Raw genomic sequence first — 2,347 nt, 5'->3', positions numbered from 1 at the left:
TATATATATATATCCACTAATACATCACATCAGGTATGATTCTGCACGCGTGTTCAAACACAACCATTACCGTGGTATGCCCGTCTTGCAGGTATTTGTGGAGGAGAATGATGATGGGGTGTCTTCTTTCCTGTGCTAAGCTTTCAGTTGGCGACCCACAGTGTAGGATCAGACGTTCCGCCTGCAATGTGAAGTGTACCGAAATCCACTCAGAGATGTGATTCAAACCTAAGGCTTACAAAGAGTGTGCCACCAAGAATGCACAATGAAGCACTATGACTGTTGAGTTCAGGCCTCGGTGTGCAAGGGAAGTCAGGTTACCCTAAACCCTAAACCCTTCATGTGCCAGAGGAGACAAACGTACAAAGGGCTAGAGATCCTAAGATGACGCACCTCCATGCAGTACACTATCACGCCCAATACGTTTTGTAGTTATGTACGTACAATTTTCGGATACACTATATTCATGCCTGAAACTATACGTCATTTAGACCAATTTACTATACGCCATTTCGACTAATTTACTTCCAAAGGAGAGAAAATGAGTGCTCAAAAATTATGGTTCATTTTTTGCGGATATCCAGGCATGCGTATTTCTTATATTTCAAAAAGCCTATGTATAATCTATGAACGTCGTTATACACAAAACAAACAGACATGCTCATAAACAATACACACATGCATATAAGCCAAAACACACAGAGAGTCATTTTTGAGGCACATTGCTCTAATAACAGTACGAGTGTGGAAGGAAAGTGACCGACACAAACTATACACAATACTATGACACACTCAATCGTCATATACTGTATTGCAGCATAACTTACACGCGTATATCTCAAAATAACGCACAAACATATACACATAGCTTGCACATAGACACACACTTACATTGCGCACATTGAGCACAAACTTCTCCGTCCAGGTAGGCTTGATCTTGTTCACTGCCAGAGTGCGAAAGAACCGCGGCACACTGTCGATACTACCGCAGCAAACCAGCATGCTGTCCGACGCGCTGTATATATAATATACATATACACATATTATTATATATATATATATATATATATATATATATGTATGTGTATATATTTCCGTATATGTGAGTGTATGCGCGCATATATATATATATGTGTGTGTGTGTATGTGTGTGTGTGTGTGTGTGTGTGTGTATTTTAGCCAACATGAATATATATATGTATATGCATATATGTATAATAGAGGTAGTCAGTTGTGCTTCAGTTGTGCTTGTGTGTATATGCGCATTTTTTCGTTCATAAGAGACTGCAGAGTCTATAGCTTACAAATATTTCCTGCCTTGGCGAATACTAAATTGGTGTGCATGACTGGTGGTACTTGTACATCTGTGTACAAACTACCATTGAACACAACACTATCTAGAAAACTACCATAAAAGAGGTTTTTAGGGTTTTAGGAAACCCTGAAACCCTTAAGCGAATCACATAATCTAGAAAACAATTTTTAAACAACATCACCCCAAGGGCTGCCTTTAAACACAACATGCTTCTGTATAGCTATCTCCGATATATATTAATTCAATGCGCCGCTCATTACTGGTGCGTTATATCCGACAACTTAAACGGAAGAACAACTGTCATACGCTTCAAATTCTGAACTACGCTAAGCCCAAGACAAACTAAACTACAACCCACGCCACAGCTTAATACAACAGACCACAAATGAAATTCTGTTGCAAGTAAAATATAGATTGCATGCCAAGATGCAGCAGACATAAACCAACGGATCCCATAGTATCTCGAACAACGGCACCAACTCTGGTGTATTTCCTCTTCTCCTATGTCAATGATGCAAACGAACACCTTATGCTGCGAAATCGAAGTGCAATGGATCCCTAGAAACACATGCGCAATTGCTCACGCATGCTGCCAGACATACACATACACATATACATACAAATATACATATACATACACATGCACATACATACACACGCATATACGCATACGTATGAAGATGTACGTACCTGCTGATCGGTACATCTACAGCCTCCCGCAGCTCAACCGTGAGCTCGCCTGCATTTGAAAGGCGGAAGAAGCACAATGAAGATTGATTCCAACGTTTTGCGACATACTTTGATTAACACACAGTAAGACAGTCTCACTATGCGCAAGGTTCATACATGATAAAGGAATGTATAAAGCTTATTACACATGCTGGCAAACACATTGCATAACTCTTACGCGCCGACACTCTACTATAAGAAAAAGAAAAAGAAAAGCATACACCAATATATGTAACCATATATATATATATATATATATATATATGCATCTATGCATATATACATATATACATACATACATAC

At 39.1% G+C, this 2,347-nt stretch overlaps 1 protein-coding gene across 1 annotated transcript in view; it reads right to left on the bottom strand.

Annotated features, from left to right (window-relative positions):
- Positions 1 to 60: 60 nt before the first annotated feature.
- The window catches only part of SARC_12960 (hypothetical protein), a gene marked incomplete at its 3' end in the record, with an annotated part of 3,442 nt that continues 1,155 nt past the window's right edge, over positions 61 to 2,347 (bottom strand). The window contains exons 2-4 of the mRNA XM_014292923.1: positions 2,006 to 2,054; positions 892 to 1,015; positions 61 to 181 (exon numbers count right to left, since the gene is read on the bottom strand). Coding sequence (XP_014148398.1) covers positions 61 to 181; positions 892 to 1,015; positions 2,006 to 2,054 — 294 coding nt within the window. The remainder of the gene's footprint in view (positions 182 to 891; positions 1,016 to 2,005; positions 2,055 to 2,347) is intronic.

The sequence above is a fragment of the Sphaeroforma arctica genome (genome assembly GCF_001186125.1).
Source record: "Sphaeroforma arctica JP610 unplaced genomic scaffold supercont1.2758, whole genome shotgun sequence".
Classification (NCBI taxonomy): domain Eukaryota; class Ichthyosporea; order Ichthyophonida; genus Sphaeroforma; species Sphaeroforma arctica.
This window is presented reverse-complemented; position numbering and strand designations above follow the sequence as displayed.